Source organism: Delphinus delphis, chromosome 17 (genome assembly GCF_949987515.2).
Source record: "Delphinus delphis chromosome 17, mDelDel1.2, whole genome shotgun sequence".
Taxonomy (NCBI): Eukaryota; Metazoa; Chordata; class Mammalia; order Artiodactyla; family Delphinidae; genus Delphinus; species Delphinus delphis.
In genome coordinates this window covers 13912073-13933393 of record NC_082699.1, presented here as the reverse complement: position 1 = coordinate 13933393, position 21321 = coordinate 13912073, and the positions used below count along the sequence as shown (strand labels likewise).

Sequence of the window (21321 nt, the reverse complement as noted above, 5' to 3'; positions counted from 1 at the left end):
TCTTCAGCATCCTATCACCAATTCTACTGAGTTTAGTTTTATGTTTATTTGATAAAGCAGAAGCAGATGGTGTTTAGGAGAAATGACGAACAATTTTTGGTACAATGACATGAAGCAAATCGGTGAAAAATCAGCAGGCTGTCTGGAAACAAGTTTCTCCTAACAGTCTCCTGCTGTAGTTTCTGAGCCAGTATCACTGTATGTTCTCTATAATCCAATTTCTTTTAAAATGGCTTTCCGTTCCTTTTTTGTGCACTATTGATATTAGGCATGAATGAATGCAAACACTTGCACAATCAAAAACAAATAGCGTCTTACCACCCGGAATGCCCTGGCAGGAGTCCACAAAAACAAGATTTAACTCCTCAGAATGGCAGTGCGTGGACAGAATTAATGGGTGGTCTTTCCAGAAAAATGGCTTATAAACTTCACTGAAATAGTAATTCGTGCCTTGGTATCAGCATTTGTCTGCTTGTTATTGGTATCTTAACTGTTATCTTAAAAAGAAAATTCGGGATATTTAATAGAGAAATTCAATTTGAAACTCACAGTTTTGCAAACCACTAGTTTTTAAAACCACAAAAGTTCTTCTGATAATTACTGATAATTTGCATTAGTGACCTACTGACATTTTACTTTTCAGTTGATATGACTTAGTGTGACCCCTAGGCAACAAATTAAACTTATCTTGTCCATGCTATTCAAGGATTTTTAGCCACAGGAATAGAAGCTTCTAAAAGTCAAGCCAAGACACTTGCTGAATATATTAAAAATCTACCTTGTAATGTAAAAACTCAACAATTAGAAGGACACTACTCTATCCTACAGAGAAAATTCTTTGTTTACTTAAAATTGTTGTTTTGTAATGGCTTCTTTCCCTTATGATCTGAAGGGAGAATTGAGATATTCTGGGTTAGAATCTTCATACATCTTGGTGGTCAGACATCTATTAACTATGCGTATCTCCACTTGCCAAATGATGTCATCTCTTTGTTTAAATCACACAGATTGCAGCAATGTCCACATCAGATTAAGGTCGCTAAGAGGTATGGGAGTAATATTACCCTGGAATAATTTTCCAGCTTGAAAACAAGCTTTCTTCCATCTGCACTTTTCTAACCGTGTGTGAAATATTTACGAAAAAAAAAATTGTAATCTTTTTATTTCTTGTAACCATGCTAATCAATAAACTTTTTGACATTCTTGATATTTTAGTCACTTTGTTGCACATAAAACTTTACACAGCAATTTAATGTGGGCTGAATTCCTCTTTTTCTGATCTCTTGGAAAGCGGAAGTCCTTCCAATGGTCATGTATATCTTACATCCCTCAATCGTTCCCAGCAGAATGTATTAGTCTCATTACAGATCATTGTATTCCAGTCAGGTTCTGAATGAGAAGGGCTCTGTGGCCTTTGGCTGTACGCCCTCAGTTGGATAAGAGCAATAATGTTCTGGACATATATGCAAACTCACTTCTGCATACTGTGACCCTGTAAGTAGCTCACGAGCGGTGCAGTATTTGAAAAAAAGAGATTGAGGAAAATGACAATTTAAAGAGTAGACTGCACCTCTTTTCACTAACTTGATCGTTGATGGGTTCTTTGCAGAAACTCTGAACATCACTTGAGTCTCAGTGACTCCTGGGTATCTTGGGGCTACGGTAGTATTTCAAGATCACAACACATCTATTAAACTTACTTATATTTTACTCCTCCAGTTCTATGGGAAAAATGATTTCTTGACCACGAAACTCTAAGAAACAAACCAACAAAAACACTGCCACCCTACACTGTCTTATTGTCCTCGACAATGGACAACAGTTTTCTCCCCGGGTCAGTCACAAGCCTAACACAGGAGAAAATTCCCGAATGTCAGGAAAATGAGGCTTTTTCTTTCAATACCTGAGTACTTTAATGTGGGCCTTTCTAAAAGATGGGAAAAAAACTTGAAGTATTTTAAACTGCTTAAGTATGTACATGGTAATTATCCCAATGCGTGGGGAGAAAGAGATGAGAAACCCCCAGTTCCTTGAGAGCCATGCACTGGAACACTTTGCTGGCCGCCTTTGCATACATTATCCTGCTCAGTACTCTCAGTCATCCCTAGAGGTTATCTCCGGGAACAGGCGAACTCTATTTCACAGACAAGGGGTCAGATTTTTTTAATCTTTGCATAATTATCCCCAAGATGACATACTAGACAATTTAGAGTATGAATGTTAGATCCCTTTGTCAGACTTGAAAGTAGGTGGTCTTTCTATTCTACCTTTGTTGTAAATTCTTGAAAGGTGTTGGTAAGTATCTGACATAACTTAACATTAATTATCCAGTTTATCCATTAGCACCATACTGTCTCCAATCCAGGGAGATCTGGACTTAAATCTTGGTCCAAGGCCCCAAATCCAATGTCTGGGCTCCCTCTATGAATCCCATATAATCTCTCATTATCTTCCAGGCTGGGTACCAGTGCCCACAAAGAGAGCAGTGGGAATGGGCACAGTTCTCTAAATGATGCAATCATTTTTCTCCATGTTGGTCTAGTCCCCAGTGCTAGGCTTCTGACCAGCTCACTCCATCTGACTTCTGAAGGATTACCTGGTCACTGTAAGACTACAGCCCGACTACCCCATAACCTGATACCCTACCCCTTAACTTGAAACCCTGAGAGACTACGATCTGCCCCTTCTAGGCTCCAGATTCCTCTCCCAGTGGCCTGGCCATGTACCTCAACCTGCACCCTCCAGTACTGATTCCCTGCTTATCTTTGGAGTTCTAGGGTTTCTACAAATCAGAGGTTACAAACAAAGACCTACAGACTTCAGATAGGTGGAGTAAATGAGGGAAGCGGGAAAGATAACCAGAGGTGAACTAAAGCACAACTGGGGTTAAGGGACTCGAGAGGGAAGCTGCAGCTGGAAAACCATTAGAGAATGTGGGCCCAGTGTTGTCACGTGTGTGCATTCTGAAGAGAAGACAGAAACCCCAACTTTCATGTAAATGAGTAATTAATCCAGGGGTATTTTTATTTATTTTTAAACAACTTTATTGAAGTATAATTGCTGTACAATGTTGTGTTAGTTTCTGCTGTATAACAAAGTGAATCAGCTATTCGTATACTTTTATCCCCATATCTCCTCCCTCTTGCGTCTCCCTCCCACCCTCCCTATCCCACCCCTCTAGGTGGTCACAAAGCACCGAGCTGATCTCCCTGTGCTATGTGGCTGCTTCCCACTAGCTATCTATTTTACATTTGGTAGAGTATATATGTCCATACCATTCGCTCACTTCATCCCAGTTTACCCTTCCCCCTCCCCGTGTCCTTAAGTCCATTCTCTTTGTCTGCATCTTTACTCCTCTCCTGCCCCTAAGTTTTTCAGAACCATTTTTTTTTGTTTTTTTTTAGATTCCATATATATGAGTGAACAAACGGTATTTGTTTTGCTGACTTCTTCAATCTGTATGACAGTCTCTAGGTCCATCCACCTCACTATAAATAACTCAATTTCGTTTCTTTTTATGGCTGAGTAATATTCCATTGTGTATATGTGCCACATCTTCCTTATCCATTCATCTGTCGATGGACACTTAGGTTGCTTCCATGTCCTGGCTATTGTAAATAGAGCTGCAATGAACATTGTGGTACGTAACTCTTTGAATTATGGTTTTCTCAGGGTATATGCCCAGTAGTGGGATTGCTGGATCATATGGTAGTTCTACTGTTTCTTGGTTATTTAGTAGTGCATTGCTTAACCTCCGTGTGTTTGTATTTTTTACAGTTGTTTTCCTGTAATTGATATTTAGTCTCATAGCGTTGTAGTCAGAAAAGATACTTGATACGATTTCAGTTTTCTTAAGTTTACCAAGGCTTGATTTGTGACCCAAGATATGATCTATCCTGGAGAATGTTCCATGAGCACTTGAGAAGAAAATGTATTCTGTTGTTTTTGGAAGGAGTGTCCTATAAATATGAATTAAGTCCATCTTGTTTAATGTATCATTTAAAGCTTGTGTTTCCTTATTTATTTTCATTTTGGATGATCTGTCCATTGGTGAAAGTGGGGTGTTAAAGTCCCCTACTATGAATGTGTTACTATCGATTTCCCCTTTTATGGCTGTTAGTATTTGCCTTATGTATTGAGGTGCTCCTATGTTGGGTGCATAAATATTTACAATTGTTACATCTTCTTCTTGGACTGATTCCTTGATCATTATGTAGTGTCCTTCTTTGTCTCTTGTAATAGCCTTTATTTTAAAGTCTATTTTGTCTGATATGAGAATTGCTATGCCAGCTTTCTTTTGATTTCCATTTGCATGGAATATCTTTTTCCAATCCCCTCACTTTCAGTCTGTATGTGTCCATAGGTCTGAAGTGGGTCTCTTGTAGACAGTATATATTCAGGTCTTGTTTTTGTATCCATTCAACCAGTCCGTGTCTTTTGGTTGGAGCATTTACTCTATTTACATTTAAGGTATATCGATATGTATGTTCCTACTACCATTTTCTTAATTGTTTTGAGTTTGTTATTGTAGGTCTTTTCATTCTCTTGTGTTTCCTGTCTAGAGAAGTTCCTTTAGCATTTGTTATAAAGCTGGTTTGGTGATGCTGAATTCTCTCAGCTTTTGCTTGTCTGTTAAGGTTTTAATTTCTCTGTCGAGTCTGAATGAGACCCTTGCTGGGTAGAGTAATCTTGGTTGTGGGTTTTTACCCTTGCATGACTTTATATATGTCCTGCCACTCCCTTCTGGCTTGCAGAGCTTCTGCTGAAAGATCAGTGTTTAACCTTATGGGGATTCCCTTGTATGTTATTTGTTGCTTTTCCCTTGCTGCTTTTAATATTTTTTCTTTCTATTTAATTTTTATAGTTTGATTAATATGTGTCTTGGCATGTTTCTCCTTGGATTTATCCTGTATGGGACTCTGTGCTTCCTGGACTTGATTGACTATTTCCTTTCCCATATTAGGGAAGTTTTCAACTATAATCTCTTCCAATATTTTCTCAGTCTCTTTCTTTTTCTCTTCTTCTTCTGGGACCCCTATAATTCAAATGTTGGTGCATTTAATGTTGTCCCAGAGGTCTCTGAGACTGTCCTCAATTCTTTTCATTCTTTTTTCTTTATTCTGCTCTGTGGTAGTTATTTCCACTATTTTATCTTCCAGGTCACTTATCCGTTCTTCTGCCTCAGTTATTCTGCTATTGATTCCTTCTTGAGAATTTTTCATTTCATTTATTGTGGTGTTGTTCATCATTGTTTGTTTCCTCTTTAGTTCTTCTAGGTCCTTGTTAAACATTTCTTGTATTTTCTCCATTCTATTTCCAAGATTTTGGATCATCTTTACTATCATTACTTTGAATTCTTTTTCAGGTAGACTGCCTCTTTCCTCTTCATTTGTTTGGTCTGGTGGGTTTTTACCTTGCTCCTTCATCTGCTGTGTATCTTCTCATTTTGCTTAACTGTGTTTGGGGTCTCCTTTTTGCAGGCTGCAGGTTCATAGTCCCCGTTGTTTTTGGTGTCTGCCCCCATTGGGTAAGGTTGTTTCAGTGGGTTGTGTAGGCTTCCTGGTGGAAGGGACCGGTACCTGTGTTCTGGTGGAGGAGTTTGGATATTGTCTTTCTGGTGGGTAGGATCGCGTCTGGTGGTGTGTTTTGGGATGTCTGTGAACTTAATATGATTTTAGGCAGCCTTTCTGCTAATGGGTGGGGTTGTGTTCCTGTCTTGCTAGTTGTTTGGCATAGGGTATCCAGCACTGTAGCTAGCTGGTGGTTGAGTGGAGCTGGGTCTTAGTGTTGAGATCGAGATCTCTGGGAGAGCTCTCACCGATTGATATTACATTGCTCGGGAGGTCTCTGGTGGAGCAATGTCCTGAACTCAGCTCTCCCACCTCAGAGGCTCAGGCCTGATACCCGGCCAAAGCACAAAGACCATGTCAGCCACATGGCTCACAAGAAAAGGGAGGGATAAAAAAGAAACAAAAAAATAAAATAAAATAAAATTTATTAAAATAAAAATAATTAAAATAAAAAAGTAATAAAAAAAAGAAGAGAGCCACCAAACCAATAAACAAACCACCCAATGAATACAAGCGCTAAAAACTATACTAAAAACAAAAAACAAAAAAACGGACAGACAGAACCCTAGGAGAAATGGTAAAATCAAAACTATACAGACAAAATCACACAAAGAAGCATACACATACACACTCACAAAAAGAGAAAAAGGAAAAAAGAAAAAAATATATATATATATAAAGGAAGACAGCAACCAAATCAATAAACAAATCTGCCAATGATAATTAGCTCTAAATACTAAACTAAGATAAACATAAAACCAGAAACAAATTAGATGCAGAAAGCAAACCCGAAGTCCACAGTTGCTCCCAAAGTCCACCACCTGAATTTTGGTATGATTCGTTGTCTATTCAGGTATTCCACAGATGCAGGTACATCAAGTTGACTGAGGAGGTTTAATCTGCTGCTCCTGAGGCTGCTGGGAGAGATTTCCCTTTCTCTTTATTCGCACAGCGCCCGGGGTTCAGCTTTGGATTTGGCCCCGCCTCTGCATGTAGGTCACCTTCTGGTGTTTGTTCTTGGCCCAGACAAGATGGGGTTAAAGGAGCAGCTGATTAGTGGGGAGGGAGGGGCACAGAGTGCGGGGCGGGCCTGCGGCGGCAGAGGCTGGCGTGACGTTGCACCAGCCTGAGGCGCGCCGTGTGTTCTCCCGGGGAAGTTGTCCCTGGATCACGGGACCCTGGCAGTGGCGGGCTGCACAGGCTCCCAGGAGGGGAGGTGTGGAGAGTGACCTGTGCTCGCACACAGGCTTCTAGGTGGCGGCAGCAGCAGCCTTAGCGTCTCCCGCCCGTCTCTGGGGTCCGCGATTTTAGCCGCGGCTCGCGCCCGTCTCTGGAGTTCCTTTAAGCAGCGTTCTTAATCCCCTCTCCTCGTGCACCAGGAAACAAAGAGGGAAGGAAAAGTCTCTTGCCTCTTCGGCAGCTCCACACCATTTTCCCGGACTCCCTCCCGGCCAGCCGTGGCGCACTAACCCCCTGCAGGCTGTGTTCTCGCCGCCAACCCCAGTCGTCTCCTGGCGCTCCGACCAAAGCCCGAGCCTCAGCTCCCAGCCCCGCCCGCTCCGGCGGGTGAGCAGACAAGCCTCTCGGGCTGGTGCGTGCCGGTCGGCACCGATCCTCTGTGCGGGAATCTCTCCGCTTTGCCCTCTGCACCCTTGTTGCTGTGCTCTCCTCCACGGCTCTGAAGCTTTCCCCCTCTGACACCCGCAGTCTTCGCCCGCGAAGGGGCTTCTAGTGTGTGGAAACCTTTCCTCCTTCACAGCTCCCTCCCACTGGTGCAGGTCCCGTCCCTATTCTTTTGTCTCTGTTTTTTCTTTTGTCTTTTGCCCTACCCAGGTATGTGGGGAGTTTCTTGCCTTTGGGGAAGTCTGAGGTCTTCTGCCTGCGTTCAGTAGGTGTTCTGTAGGAGTTGTTCCACATGTAGATGTATTTCTGATGTATTTGTGGGGAGGAAGGTGATCTCCACGTCTTAGTCCTCCGCCATCTTGAAGGTTCCCTCCAGTGGTATTTTTAAAATATTATGTGGATACAAAACTGGACACTACCCACAGTCCTCCAGTTTCTGACTTCTGCCTCAGATAACAGCTCAGTCCTGGCTTAAAAAGTCTAATTCTCACAGTCCTAAAAGCCTTACTTGTAACTAGAAGAGGTGAGCCAGCAACACAAATTGATGTTTGACAACTAACTGCAGAAAACTCTGATAACTACATCAGTGCATCACAGAGGCAGTCCACTCTAAACAGTACTGGTAGACAATTCTCCGTGAATCTCTCACGTGTCTGCATATCTTATGAGCAGAGACACTGACAGCCTTTCTTTCCAACCATCTGTTTGGGGATGTTTGTATAGCAAACAGCCTTGGAAGACAGATACGGGGTCTCTCTCTAGAGCAGTGCTAACTTCATATAAAATATTCAGGTTTCCTAAACTCAGTGTTCCTCTCATATACTGTAACCTGCTGTCCTCTGTGTGTCATCCCATGAGATTTGTGGCTCAGGGAACCAATGAAAATGCTAATACTCTGACAGTCGTTACTGTCATGAGTAGTAAGTCCTTGGTCTCTGACCCAGGAGTTTCATGTCTTTTGCCAGCATCATAAAACAGTATTAGGTTGCAAATAGAGTACATTTTCAGGTTCCTCATAGTTTTTGACAAACTGATCTTAGGTTTTCTTCCACTCTAAACTCTGGCTACAGCAGCTACTCTAAACGCAACAGCCTAGTGTCTTCCACCATACTTCTCCCATTGATTTCCCTGAATCAATCTTGCTTTTGAAAGTACAGTATTGCTTTATTCTCCATCAAGGCAATCATGAACTCAAAGCATTTCAGACACCTAAACCTCTTTGTAGCTCATCATTTCTATCTATTTTAGGCTTCCTTCTTCAACTTCACACAATAGCTTGGTGTTTAGCAAAAAAATAAAACGACTAAGCAGGCAGACTGTCAAGCTATATTGCTTGGGTTTGAAACTATGTTTGCCACTCACTAGCTGTGTACTTGGGTAACATAGAAAGAATACAATAAATGTAATTGATTATTATTCAGTTGAATATTCAAAACTTTCAGTAGGAGTTTACCTTAAATGCAAGTGGTCTATAATTTATAATCTGACTTATCACTGGGAAACTAAATGTAAATAATTTCGGGCTGTGAATGGGTTTGGCCCTTTGCCAATTCAAGTCCTCAATACTTCATTAAAACATACCGTTTGCATAGGATTTCCTTTCAAAAAGAAAACACCTCATATCCCAGTCTTCTACCAATAATATGAAGGACCAAGGACCAAGCACCAACCCCTCTCCAGTCAAACTGTAAATGTACAAATATACTACAAAGTTCCTTTAAACTGCCAAACAACTCTTCCATAGATGACCTTGCACACTCACGATGCCTAAATATCATCACATAAATGTTAGCCGGTTTGGTCACAGCCCTCATCGAAAAATCAATCCACGCAAATATTACTTGTCTGAAGCAACGTTTCCATTGGTGTTTTCACTGTGCTATGCCATTTCCCTTAATGGTCTCAAATAATATCCCCTGATTTTCTATTTATTTTTATTTCTATTTCTTTTTATTCTTCTAAGCCTATGACAATTAAAATTAAAATTCCAAAGGGGTAAAGGCAAGGAAAAGCTACAAAAATCTGATTTGATTTTCCTACACTTCCCCCCCACCCAGTTCCAAGCCACTAATCCCCTCTCAAACTGTACAATAGAACAGCAGCGACATAAAGAAAAGGAGATAAAACTGGCCAGCCAGTGCATTGTTCTTGCTAATCTGCGCCATTTACATAAGGGTTAGAAGGCTTGTTTTATCGTTTAAACAGGCTTAAAAGCCTCTTTGCAAATGAGATTTTGTTCCTACAAAAGAATGAATTCTAGCTATTTGGTGAGTTTCTGCTAGACCAGCACTGGGAGCTGACTTGGCAGTAACTTAAGCTACTTCTTTGGCCACATACAGTGTATGCAAGGATTGCTTTCAGCTGCCAAAACTGAAAGGCATCAAGCTGATTAAATTCTTTCCAGGACGTGAATAGGATGTGGGGCATGTTAAGAGGCCAATAATATCAGATCTAAAATTGTACCTGGGCAAACTGGCCTTTATGCAGGTGCTTTAGAGTGGCTTTGAACTTTCAGAGCCCCTTGAATCTTCTTTTGAAAAGGAACAGAAGGGCAGACAGCAAATGAAATTCAGAGACAGAAAGTCTTAAAATAGTCTCCGGCTGTGAAGTAAAGACAATCTAAACTCTTTGATTCATTGTCGGTCTGAGTGGCATTGGGCACAGGGATAAACTGTACAACTAACTCCCTTGTCAATGTCAGCACAGAAGAGTACACGCATTGCATCAAAAGCTTAGATTTAAAAAATTCAACATCATGTTTATACAAAGATATACCTATTATTTGCTTTACCTGGCACACCTTGAACAGATGTTCAGTGTGACTTTGGCCTGAGGTTCAGCAGAGTGAGTAGCTCGACCTTGGTTAAATTTGTTCCCAGAAGGTACCAGGGTAGTTACTCCCTCCATTCTTAAATCATCAAGATCCTCTGTAACAACATAAACAATTGCAGAGAAAAAAATTAACTCTAATAGAATGAAGAAGAAAAGTCCAGGTTTTCAGATATCTCCCAGTAGTTCGTTAGCAAAACATTACATTTCCACTTTGCAAAAATCTTCCCTCATGCATCAATTCGTTTTCCAATTATTTCTAGATGTAGTTGGAGAAAATTATATGAGAAGATTTACAGGAGCAAAATGGTGAGAGATGAATCTGTCTGCACGATGGGCAGACCATACATGACTGTGGGACGTGGATCCACAACTTCTGCTGTGACCACCCACATAATCTCTACAGCAATTGGCCCCAAATGGTCAGGAGTTAGTCAGTGACTGCCCCCTTCCAACTAAGAACAATCCAGAGGAAGACAAATTATGCTCCCAAACCAATTACACAAGGTCATTCATTTCTAATGTGCCTGCCTTGAGCCTCCCCATCCAACACCCTCCAATCAGAATATACCTGAAGCCTTCTCTTTTTCCATTCTAAACCGTTCCTTTTTGTCTGCACCTTGGGAGGACAGTAGTATACCGGGAGAGTCACACCCCAGGTGTTCACTGAAGCCTCCTATTTTTTCCAGGCCCTCAATCAACACTTAAAACGTCTATTTCTCTTGTAATTTAGTCCTGATACAACTTGTACATGATCTCCTGCTTTATTCAGAGGATAGGGAGTCTTGTAAAAAGGATTCTATTTACTTGCTCTCAGCCTTAGCGAAAGAGGGACATAAAGTTTCAAAAGATCAATTATAATTTTGCCAAGACATAATCCACGATTGAGGTTACTACCTATATAAGAAGGGAAATCGCTCTTTCCTGATAAGGCAGTAGACAATCCAAACATCTTAGGCCTCTCACAAAACGATCGAGAGGATTTCTAACTGTTAGAAATAGGACAACAGGCCCATAACAAAGTTGCTTATGCTAAGCCCACGTTACCAAACGGATACTTAATTTAATCACAGTTTAAGCTCTCTCAGCAACGGAATCCTAAACAATCAGGCATCACCTGGTCAGCACTAGTGAGTTAACTTGCCTGATAGACCCCTGCTGTCCCCTAAAGGAAAGTGACCTTGCCACGACCAACCTGTTGTTTGCTAGTATAGCATCCTGCATCCACTGCCTTCTGTCTATAAAAGTCTTCAGTTTTGTACAGCTCCTTGGAGCTCCTTTCTTCCTGCTAGATCGGAGGCTGCCTGATTCATGAATCATCTACTCAGCTGAACTTTGTTTCTAACAACCGAATATGGCAAACAAGTGCCAAATTTTCCTGAGATTGTGACTAGTCTAAGTCATAAACAGACCTTCTGTTATCTGAAGAAGATTAGTCAACACACTACCTCCACAGGCAACCCCAAATGAAATCCCTTCATCTACTTGCATATGAGCAATCTGGGTGTGTCCTTAGAGGTTCAACTTAAACTTTATGAGAGTCAAAAACAACTCATCACCTTGACCTGGTTGTAAACGTACAGTCCCCTTGTTGTGGGGTAGCCCCTTAAAACCCGCTGCTTCTGCTTAACTAGTTATAAGCGCCCCTCTCTTCTCATGGTTCCTCATGTCATGCGGCACAGACAGTACTACTGCCTGAGAACACACAACACTTTAGTTAATTAGCCTCCCATGAGATTCTGTTAGACTCTCCCCATCACACTACTATTCACCACTGAGACACCTTGACTTGCCCACCCTCCTCCCTGCACCAGGGGAAGGGAACCTTAACATTTTCTTAGCTCAGTTAGGAACTTGCTATACCTCATTCAGTGTTTTTAAGGACTCCCATTGAAAACTCTGACCTAATGTTATTTGTTGACAGATCATACCTCAAAACTTGAAACTGGAGCAGAACACGCTAACACCAATTTAAGCTTGCCTGTAGAATGCAGTCCTCTACCCGAGGGAAAAATCAGCCCAAAGGGCAAAGCCACTGCACTTCCTTGAGCTTGTCTACTATAGCCAAAGACCACAGAGTAAATATATATCAGGCATGTTTTTTTAGAAAAACCATGACTTTGGGATGCTTTGGAAAGAAAGGGTCATCTCTGCTGGAACCCCCATCAAAAATGGACAAGATGTTTAACACACTTTTAGATGCCCTCTTACTTCATAAAGAGGTAGCTGCTGTGAAAAAGAAATAACATGGAAGCTAAAAGAAATACTCCAGCAGATCATTTTGCCAAACAAGCAGCCTTAGCAACGGTTTTGATCCTATCTAAACTCTTAAAGGATGAATCCTTAAAGGAATTCAAAGAAACCATTATAAAATATCAATATTTAGCTCCTCATTTTGAAAAGAAAAATGGAAAAAAAAAGTGGTTCTAGCTTCACTCAGATCATCTCTGGTGCTCCCAAGACAGCTGCGTAGTGGCACTATATGGTGTCAAATAGATATTAGCTAAATTTCTCCATGAAACTACTCATCATGGTACAGATAAATTGGTTACTATCTTAAATCAACACGGCTGGGGAAACTTTAAAAAGACAGCTGAGGTCAATTTTAAGTCACATGGACTTGTCAACAGCATAACTCTAGAGAACCTGTGAATGTGGGAAATGACCAGGAACCAAAGCTTCGAAGGCCCTTTGAACACCTCATGATGTATTTTATATAGCTTCCACTTTTCATGAGGTTTGAATATATTTTAGTTATCGAATGTCTATATAATTTCAGAGTGAGTTTAAACATCTCTTTGCCAAAAAGCTATAATCTTTACAGTTGCTAAAAAGCTGGTCGATTTTGTGATTCCAATCTTGGGAATATAAACTTTCATATCAAGTGACCAAGACACACACTTCACAAGAAATATTATTAAAAAAAAAAAAAAGCTCTGTAAAGTATTACCCTTTACTCAGAAACCACACTGCTCTTATCACCTACAAACTTCTGAAAGGTGAAAAGAATCAATGACATCTTGAAATGAAATTAACAAAACTTTCAGAAGTCCTTGAGTTCCCTTGGTCAAAGGTACTCCCACCCATCCTTATGCCAATATGGTCCACTCCTAGAGAACACATTCTTTATTTCCCTGTGAACTAGTTACTGGAAGGCCCAAGTGCATCAGGATTTTACCTACAATACTATACTCTGCCCTGATGCATGTAGACATTGCAAAATGTTGCAAGAGACCCACGGACTACACTCAGTCCTATCACTGACAGGTTAATGTTGCATTCAAACATCTTAAACAGCCTCTTCATGACATTCAACTATAAGATTTCATCTGCTGGGAGATACAACAGAGAAAAGTTGCTCTTGAACCTCACTGGCAGGGATTCTATCAGATATTGTTAACAACAAATACAGAAGGAAAGCTCCCTGGAGTGAATCCTTGGGCTCACATTTCATAACTAAAGAAACAATCCAGAACCAACAAAATTGGAAGCCTGCTCTAATAGGGGAACTCAAAATGAAGATTCTATAGAAGCAGCTGATCTTCAAAGTAGACAGATGACCCAAGATCCTCAGAACAACCTGATGACCTCAGATAGTGGACAGCTTCTGCACAAGATAGCGGACCAAAACCCTTGCCTAATTACTATTTTGTTTTTTATCTGCTTATTTACATTCTTCTAATTTCTATAGACCCTTGGTTATCACTCACCCATAATGGCCCTTCTCCTTTTATTCCCTTCTTACTAAAATTGTTAGATCAGAGCATAATTATTCTAACACCAATCTTAGATTTCCCAAATAGTACCCTTCAAGCTTACTGATTGCTGGATATGCCATTCCTCACCAGACCTCCATGGTAAAAACCTAGGGCTATTTCCAGTCTCAACAAATGAGATCAAAGAGAATTACAGCCAATGGCATTTCACTTGCACTTATGTGGACAAATGACCTTAAACAAGGTCATTTGCTACTTTCCTAGCAATGCCCTCTCACAGAAAAAGAAAAAATTATTACGATCTATCAATTAGACCCTAGGTAATTCTAAATTTGAATTCAGAATTTCCTAAAATGATGGGCCAATTACTTAGTATCTGGAAGAGACTAATATAGATACAAATGTGCAAACAGGCTAATGTAAGGTCTTGGTTTCAACTTCATGCCATGAATAATTTCTTTTTTCCTGGATATCCATGTATTCCTACCAGATACTACTTCCTCTGCAACCAGGATGGCTAGTTTTGCTTGTCTCAAATTAATATTGCATGCACTTTAGAAACAGTATTCCAAAACTTATCTGCGCACAGACACCTTAATTCTAAAGTCATGAAAGCAGGAAATTCAGATGTGCGCTCCAAAATGAGGTTACCCTCAATTATTTAGGCACTTTACCTGGGGATGTTACTGATTCATTGTTTATGCAAACAATCAAAGCAGTGCTTCCAATAATAAGAATCATACAAACAAAAGGCTATGAGACATAGATCATTTTAATTCTGGCAGAAGTTAAAAATAATATCACCTCTACCTTAGACGGAATACAGATCAGTCTCAATTCCTTGGCAAGAGCAGTGATGGACAATCTAGATTTCCTGTTCACTAGTCACGACAGTACCTGTGCAATTGCTAACAGTTCTTGCTATACTTGGCTCAATGAAACAGGTAAGGTAGAAAAGGCTACCTATCACCTGAAGGAAAAAGCTACTTGGCTCACCAAGGCTGATCTTTATGACTTGTGGGATTGTTCTCTTAGCCTTGGTTGGATAATTTGGGTTCTTGGTTCTGAAACATCTTAAACACGCTTTTCATTACTCTTGTTTTTGTCATAGTGGTCATGATGCCCATCCACTGAACTCTATCCAGAGTCTTATATGCTTTTATGCAGCCCCCCTCTCATCAGATGATCACCATTTTAATACAACACCAAAAAGATTAAGAAGCTCTTGTGATAAAACTGACTATGGAGACAAGTCGACAATCATGAAGCAGTGAAGATCTGAATCTTGAGTCTTGTCTTTCGGCCAACTTCCTGCCAGGGAGAGAATGACTAAAAGAGAAGAGTGAGAGACTGAACGTACAAAAAGACAATGGAAAGATCATATATGACATTAGAACAGAGACCCACAACCTCTGATGGAAACGATCAGTGAAGCCAAATCACAACATCTGCAGCAGTTGGCCCAAAGCACTCAGGACCTGGTTCATAGAGGCCACGTCCCCTCCTTTGGCCCAACTCAGAACCAAGCAGAGAAAGCCAAATATGCTCCCCAAGCTAAATGCATATCTCCACAAATGGCCAACTTCAAATATCTAAAGGTCTGTCACACGGAAGGGATATCAGAGTTCCCAAAGTCAGCAACATTAAGGAGAGACTCTAGCCAACTAGAAATTTCTTTGAAGCAAGCAGTAATACTTGTTTCATCAAGGAATCTCATGATTCTTAATGTAACAGTGGTAGAGAAAGATTATGTAAAAATAACCTCATGGGAATTTTTTAAAATATACTTGTTCTATTTCGATACTTTGAGGTCAAACTCTGTAGTGACTGTTAATGTCTAGTTAAGAAGTTAGATATAACTATAAGGTAATGTGATCAGCTCTATCCCAGAAAAAAAACAAAAATAAATGTTTTGTATGTTATGGAAAACATATGAAAAATCAACTAACTGAAGTTAAAAACAAACCCATGAAACGGCCAAGTATTATCTGTCAGCACTTGACAATATTCTATTTTAATCATGTAGGTTAGTTTCAGTTTCCTAACTGAAACCTAAATGATAAAGGAATTATTAGGAAGGAATAATTAGGTAACAGTTGAGTAAAAGTATACAAGCCAGACCAGGTGGTAAAGGACTCTTGAGAGGGGTGTAGGAACTTGAAAAAGCAGAGATTTGAAGGGACATAGTATATCAGGGAAAGTTATACAGCTATATGACCATAACTTGAGATGTATAGGGATAGAAGAATGTAATACTGGAAAAGGGTTTAGTCTCAGATGATGAAGGGAGATAGAGTCATTGAATCTGTGTTTTATAGAGATCATTATAGATGTACTTATTGAAATAAACAATTTTCTAAATTTACAAAATTGCTTTTCTGATAACTAGAGATAGGAAATAAGTTTTTCTCACTTATACTATTGTAATCTCACTGTCTTAGAAGTTTGTCTAGCACAGGGTAGGCATTCACTGATATTTGCTGACTACAAGACTTTTTTTTCTGCAAATGATAGGCCTGAGCTCCCCTGAGATGTCACTCGGAGCACTTATCAGACACCTGTCTCAAGAGAAGATTTTTGTATAATTTGATAAACTTGGTTAATTAACTATTTGACAAGTTGATCTTTATGTGGAATTGGCTTTTGGAAAATTGGTTTTTGAAGGAATACATGTGTTGCACTTGCCTACAGCCATTTGGCACAGTGAAAACCGGAAACAAGGAGTTGAGGCGGGAAGAAGCCTGTATCCTCCATAATGGATGTACCAGCTGCTGAGGGCCTGGGGTAAGGAAGTAACAGTAGCAAGAGAGAGAAATGCATCAGAAGGTAATTTCAGAGGAAGATTCAACAGGTTGTCGTGAATGATTGCATGTGAAATCCTTGCAGGTTTCTCCGTATTACCACTTTCAGGGAATATAGGAAGAGATAACATCTTTGGTTTCACACATGCTTAGATGGAGCTATCGTCAAGATATCCATATGGATATTTGGTAGGCAGTTAGAAGGGCAAGTCTGGAGTAATGGAGTGTGGAATGAAGCTATAGACCATATGGTTGAGAAAAGCTGATAGAATTATCAGCCCAGCAGTTAAAAGCAAGCAGTGACACTTCTTATGTCTAACTTTCTTTACAAGTGAAATGTGTGCATTATATGAATATTATATTTAAAAGAAGAGTACCATATTTATTCTTTTTCACAATAGAAAGCCCAAAGCAGTAATTTATTTTTAAAGGTAGCCGATAAACTTGTGATGCACCTTTTGAATCACAGGGTTACTACAGAGAAAAATGAACGAATTTATGACTAAAGACATGAGCACTTCACGCAATCCAAATAACCAAGAATTAATCAAGCAAAGAATTGTTTTCATTTAATTTAAGGAAATAACTGCTGCCTAGATGAAATAATCCCAGGACTTTCATTTCATTCAAGTGTAATCCATGAAATAATTTACAGCTGCTTGAACTAGACAATGTGGGATATGAGTGAATTTTCACATCTGTTTCTAGGAACAAAAATTAAAAGCTTTCCAAACATAAGTCCCTTCACAGTGATTCAGTGATGGGTTACACAAGAATTATACGGCAGTTTTTCCCTGTATTGCAACTGTTTGGTTGATTTACGTCGATAGAGCTGATTTGGTCAAATATTTTAAACAGATGTTATATATGCTGAGTGAATTATTAAAAAAATAAAACAAATGTTAAGAAAACATATAAGAAATGAGACAGGTTTTAATAAAATATTTATGAATACTTTTTTGTTATGTGAGACAGCTAAACTATTTCCTTAAAAAAGGGAAAGAAAGAATTGAGAGCAAAACATAATTCACTTTGCTGGGATAAATTCTGGTTGAAAGGTGGAAGAAGGATGTCAAGGCCATGCTTCTATTGCTTCTCTATTTCTACAATCATGCCTCCAATATGAGTTCGGTTTTCTTTCTCAGTATATCAGTGTAGTATGGCTTAACTAGATTCATAATTGATAAGAACAAAATGGTAGACATGAGAAATTACAGGCTGGAATTTTTTAGAATAAACTTAGTTTAAAAAATTTAAGTTAGCATTGCATTTTAAAAAGTTTGGTGGAATTTAAAAGCTGAGTTGAAGTTTCCCTTTTTAATGAGAGAGAGTAGGTTACAGAATATTTACTTTCCTTGACCACATGAGATCAATAAACAAAGAAAGTGATTTGGCCAGTGGGTTAGGGAAAATGTTTATGTAAACTGAAATTTACATTCGTTCTCTGTCTTCTAGTGTTAACTGAAAAGAGCAAAAAACTTCCTGAGATATTTTTTGTTAGCTACCAGTTCCTGTTTAATTTCTTTGACCATCAACAGCCAAATACATGATGATCACAAACATTTGTAAAAACTTATGGGCTGGAACTTGTTTGCTTAGATTGCAAATGAATCCCAAGACTTGTGTTCATTGAACCCATCATTACATAAATTGTGAAGCCTTCTCTGTTAGTCAGAAAAATTAAGACATCTGGGAGTGGTTTTCTCCTTCCATTCCGTAAGAAAATACTAGTGCTTCTAACAAATTTCAACCCAAACATTACTCAAAGTCTGATTTCTGCATCAGAGTACATCTATATTTTCCTCAATTTGCACCTACCACAAATTCAAAAGATTATATTGTATACACAAAAAAACTGACTTCCTCCTGAAACTTTTGTCACCCCCTAAAGGTTTGACAGACAGACGTTGTGAACAAGTCTCTTTATTTTAAAAATAACTGAAATTCCAGGCATGTGGACTCATTTCAGGTGGAGTTCGATAAGCAGACTGTCTGGTATGACTGAAAGCTTGGTTACAGTCCTAATTGAAGTGAGGACACCTCGCGACGAACACAGAAATCTAGAGACAGCCAGAGGAGGTGCACCAAGGACCAGACTTGAGGGGTAGGAGGGGGAGGCCACAGATGGGAGGTTGGCAGAGCTAAGTAGAGGTGTTCAGGAATAGAACTGGGAAACAGAAAGGAGGCAAACCAAGCACAGGGTTCACAGTGTAGACAAGAGCAAGGCAAGGAAGGCTGGTTAATCTAAAAGGCTGGGATTAGACAGATTATTAATATTTGTAGCATGATGGGTAAAATATTTAATTTTTTAATGAGAATCATACAAAATCTTGCAGAGCTCATCATTTTAACCACCATTTAAAAGTGTATTTAATTTTAATTCCCCTGGGACATGTCTCTGGCTAAAGCACTCGTATCATTTATCTCTCTCAATAGTGAGAAAGCATTTCTCATCCCAATGGTTTAGTTATGGGATGATTACTTACCCTATTAGGTACCATTATGTTACAGTAAGCATTATTTCAGCCATTACAGGCGATACATCACACTAACACTTATTTTTTTGTTTGTTTCTAAACGACTTATGAAGGCTATTTAATATAATTTTTATGTTCCCACAGGCTCTGTATTAAATAAATAAGGTCTTATGTTGGGAAGTTCCTATGTGCACTGTATCAATTTGTTGCTTGCTAATGAACTTTTGACCATAAACCTAATAATTACACCCTATACCATACTGGATAATATTTTCAAGCTTTTTTTTTTTTTTTTTTTTTTGCAGTACGCGGGCCTCTCACTGTTGTGGCCTCTCCCGTTGCGGAGCACAGGCTCCGGACGCGCAGGCTCAGCGGCCATGGCTCACGGGCCCAGCCGCTCCGCGGCATGTGGGATCTTCCTGGACCGGGGCACGAACCCGTGTCCCCTGCATCAGTAGGCGGACTCCCAACCACTGCACCACCAGGGAAGCCCTGGATGATATTTTTATTCTTGATCCAGACCACAAGTATCAACTGAGTTCATTTTGATAAGTGTTTCTGCATTATTTACATAATTTGCTAACTCGAAATAAGCCCTTTGGAGAGAGTATGATCCATTCATACCCTAATTGCTATAGTCCCAATACTATACAGTTCAGTATCCATGCTCTAAACTTGTCTTTGGTAAAGGTGATTCTGCCTGAAGTCAGTTGACCTCACATACCTGACACAAACACATAAAACTAGATTGCTACGAGGTTAGTGATTAAACTCAGAATTTGTTGTTAGTTTACCTTTTTCTTGGATTTCAAGTGTAACAGGTCTTGGTGGTGAACACCTCCCGCCATCACCCTCCTTTCCTCTTTCTTCTCTTGTATTCTGAAGTTCTTTTTGCTTAAGTCTCCAGTTTTGATAGTACCCTTCCTTCACTAAAGCCTCAGCCGAGTAGACTTCCTTCACTTCAACCGTCCTCCGTTTTATTTCCTTTGTACTTGGCGACCCTCCTCTGAACTTTGCGCTTGTCGATACTGAGAGTTTCAACCCACCATGCAATATTCTCAATGAAGCAAATTTTAACCAACTAAACGCATGTTAAAAAGTAAAACTAAAATATAAAAAAGTATTTTAGTATGCTTGTCACATGTGTTGGGACCCTAAATCCAATATGGTTAGTCTAAAAAAGATGTTAAGTCTCATAACTGCCTCCTATCCTCTCTCCTTCAATCTTCCTTCATTTCTGTTTTATGTAGAGCCCTTTGGGATAAGTAAAAAAAGAATCACATTTTAGGAAAAATAAAAAAAGAAGATCGTGGCTGGTCATATGCTAAACTTGCTGCTGATGTATTTTGGGTACGGCTGCCAACTCCTTCTCCCTTGTGGTGTGCCACAGGCGAGAAGCAGTCACAGGACATACCTTTCCCATCACCGAGATACGAGCCACATGCCACAAGATGTTGCCACCCTGTCTGACACATTGTAAATCCACTTTCCATTCTGTGATGCTTTCTTGGAATTCACATGCTGTTCTCATCCCTTACACTTCAAGCCACAAAACGTTGCCACCACACATTAAATTCTACAAGATTATTTTCATCTTGTTCCATTTTCTTGGACAGTTGCCTCCATGGAACTGTTCTTTAATAGCATGTCATGCAGGATGATACCACCTAAGAACCTCATCTCACTTCCTACATTATATAAATTTTTGAGTTTCCTAAAGAAGAGTATTTGGTGATAAGAAAAAAAAAACATAAAAATCTAAAAGTGAATGAACTGACTATGCAATATACTCCCTATAGCAACCCTAGCCTCTTCCTGTGCCATGAACAATCTAAGATCATTAATATCTTCAGGTCTCTGCACTTGCTGTGTTTTCTCCCTCGGGTGCCCTTGCCCCAGATATGACCATACTGCCTTTCTCTCCCTTCATTCAAGTCTCTGCTCAAATACTGCCTTATAAGAGGGGATTTCCTTGACTACTCTGTCTAAGAGAGCATCTTCTATTATTCTTTATCCTTGTTATCTCTGTTTATCTTCAGAACAACTGTTACATCCTGGAATTATTACATTTTTAATTTATTTGTTCATCATTTGATTCCTCACTAACGAATTCTCAACATGGCAGAGACTATCTCTGAATGACTATTCAGACTATATAGTCTGAGTGACTATTCAGTCACTCATTCATTCAATGTATACATTGAATGAATGAGTGACTGAATCATCCAACACCATGATATCCATGTCACTGTTACTCCATTTTATTAATAAGGTATTTTACAGATAAAGTCCCTCAGGAAGTGTG

General features: G+C 39.6%; 1 protein-coding gene across 1 annotated transcript in view; it reads right to left on the bottom strand.

Annotated features, from left to right (window-relative positions):
* The window catches only part of C17H8orf34 (chromosome 17 C8orf34 homolog), a 344433-nt gene that overhangs the window by 148917 nt on the left and 174195 nt on the right, over positions 1–21321 (bottom strand). The window contains exon 8 of the mRNA XM_059995457.2: positions 9985–10120. Within this exon, the coding sequence (XP_059851440.2) occupies positions 9985–10120 (136 nt within the window). The remainder of the gene's footprint in view (positions 1–9984; positions 10121–21321) is intronic.